The 2,052-nt window shown below is 33.4% G+C and overlaps 2 protein-coding genes across 2 annotated transcripts in view; one reads left to right on the top strand and one right to left on the bottom strand.

Moving 5' to 3' along the window:
- The window catches only part of LOC119594267, a gene marked incomplete in the record, with an annotated part of 40,083 nt that overhangs the window by 13,367 nt on the left and 24,664 nt on the right, over window positions 1-2,052 (bottom strand).
- LOC119594072 overlaps window positions 1-2,052 on the top strand; it is a gene marked incomplete at its 5' end in the record, with an annotated part of 3,690 nt that overhangs the window by 1,059 nt on the left and 579 nt on the right. The window contains 6 exon segments of the mRNA XM_037943115.1: window positions 170-278; window positions 474-568; window positions 754-808; window positions 952-1,030; window positions 1,429-1,599; window positions 1,745-2,013. Coding sequence (XP_037799043.1) covers window positions 170-278; window positions 474-568; window positions 754-808; window positions 952-1,030; window positions 1,429-1,599; window positions 1,745-2,013 — 778 coding nt within the window.

Below are 2,052 nucleotides of genomic sequence, written 5' to 3'. Positions count from 1 at the left end.
TATATACTAAAATTTTATGTACATTATATAGTTTATAGAGAGGGCAAAGACACTTTTCATTGCTAACCAGTAGTATATGTTAAGTATCTACATTACATTCAGTATTGGATAATTGTTCAGAAGATTCACAAAGTATTTTGTAACTTATCAAAATAATTACTTGTTGCAGAGAGTACAGGGAACTTACCAATGGCCTCCACACAGTGCAAGATCTTGTGGAGAGGCAAGGAATTCCAGTCTTTCCAGAGATTAATCATGCTCTTAATTGTACAGCTAAGGTATGTTACTTCACACTATCTCCAAACTGTCACATAAATTTTTGTCTTTTGCTCATTTTGTATGGACAGACATTTTTTTTCTGACAGTTTTCCTCTTTTTCTTAATAATTTTTCACTTATGTTATTTTCATAGATGCTCTGAAGATTTTATTTCTTTTTTATATTCACTCTTTCACAATTGCATTATCTATCTAGATTCTTCGAGAGAACCTTCGACCTGAAGACCTTGGTCTTGAAGATCAAGTACAGCCAATTAAGTATCCATATCTTCAACTTGGAGACAAGCTGATGTAAGTTTGGGGAGATGATGATTCCTAACTATTTGACAGTTGTGTTGAAGATGAATATCTTATGAGGTTTTTGTGTGCCCTGAATATTCAATTTAGAAATGTGTCATATATGTTCAAGATAGTTGTTAAATATATACTTGATTTTGAAGTACTTTTGCAAGTGTAAGTGTATGTTAACTTTACAGAAAACTTCATGATGCATTTGTCAACACCAATTCAGAGCATATAACACTAGCAGAGGTAAGTAGCACTTACTTGTTTCTCAGTTATAAGTAATTATTATAATAGAAAAAATGTCAGTCTTACAAGAATATAGACTACAATTTAAGTATGTAATATATTGAAATGTATGACTTTGGTTGATACATTCATTCTTCGTGCAGGCACGGGTAGCATACAAAGTGGTCACAAATAAGGAACTGACTAATGAAGAACTCCAAGCAATTGTTGCAGCTAAAAAAGGTTAGTTTACAAAGAACTATGCTATTATTTAGACTTTTATTTGGGCATATATTTCTCTTTTTTCTTTCTTGCTTTTGCTATCTCCTGACCTCAAGATTTTTTTTTAAATGATAAAAATGTCTTTGAGTCCTTTTACATTATTGGATTTAATAATAGTCATGTCTACTATAGAAAAGACATGTACATTACCATAAAGTATGACTTAGACTATAACTGTGCATGAAATCTGCACATTTTATTTTGAATTATGTGATTATTGTAAGTAAATATTTATAAATGTAAGCCTTGTATTGAAAAAATCATTCTTTCTCAATTACACATAAATGCAACAAATGTGTGCCACATAGATGCAGGTAGTTGTAAACTAAAGAAATTAAAAAATGATATTGCTTTTACAGGAATGGAGATACAGGAATTGAATGGTACAGAGCTCCCACTCAGTGATGTTTTTCTTACTTTTGATGAGTTCTGCTGTATTGTAGCAGAGTTTAAGAATCAGAGATTAGAAAGCAGGAGACTCTGGGATGTTTTTACACACTCGGTTGTGTCTCCAATTCAGAAAGTGTTTGGTAAGTTGAAATATCTTTGTAAATGGAAATATTTTTAATTTAAATGAAAATGGAAATTTGAACATATAAGAATTGTATTACTCAAAGATCAAAAAAAATTATTCTGTATATTATCAAGTTAAGAACCAAGCCTTTCCTGTTTCAGGTTGGGCGTTACCACGGCGACCACTGAGGCCAATCAGCAGTACAGGAGAGCGTGATGTGTACCTTGGAGGATCTCTGGGAAACAGAGAGACATGGCGTGAAGACATTGCCATTCCTATGCTTTTGAAACATGGGCTCTCCTTTTTCAATCCTGCTGCCAGTGCTTGCTCAGGACGACTGCTGCCCATGGAGGCTGCTCTCATGGAAAACTCAAGGGTTCTCCTCTTTGTTATCACTAATACAACACTGGGTGTATCTGCAATGGCACTGGTGAGCTGCAGTTTTATTACTTATCATACATTAATTTGG

Source organism: Penaeus monodon, chromosome 33, assembly GCF_015228065.2.
Source record: "Penaeus monodon isolate SGIC_2016 chromosome 33, NSTDA_Pmon_1, whole genome shotgun sequence".
NCBI classification, from domain to species: domain Eukaryota; kingdom Metazoa; phylum Arthropoda; class Malacostraca; order Decapoda; family Penaeidae; genus Penaeus; species Penaeus monodon.
This window is presented reverse-complemented; position numbering and strand designations above follow the sequence as displayed.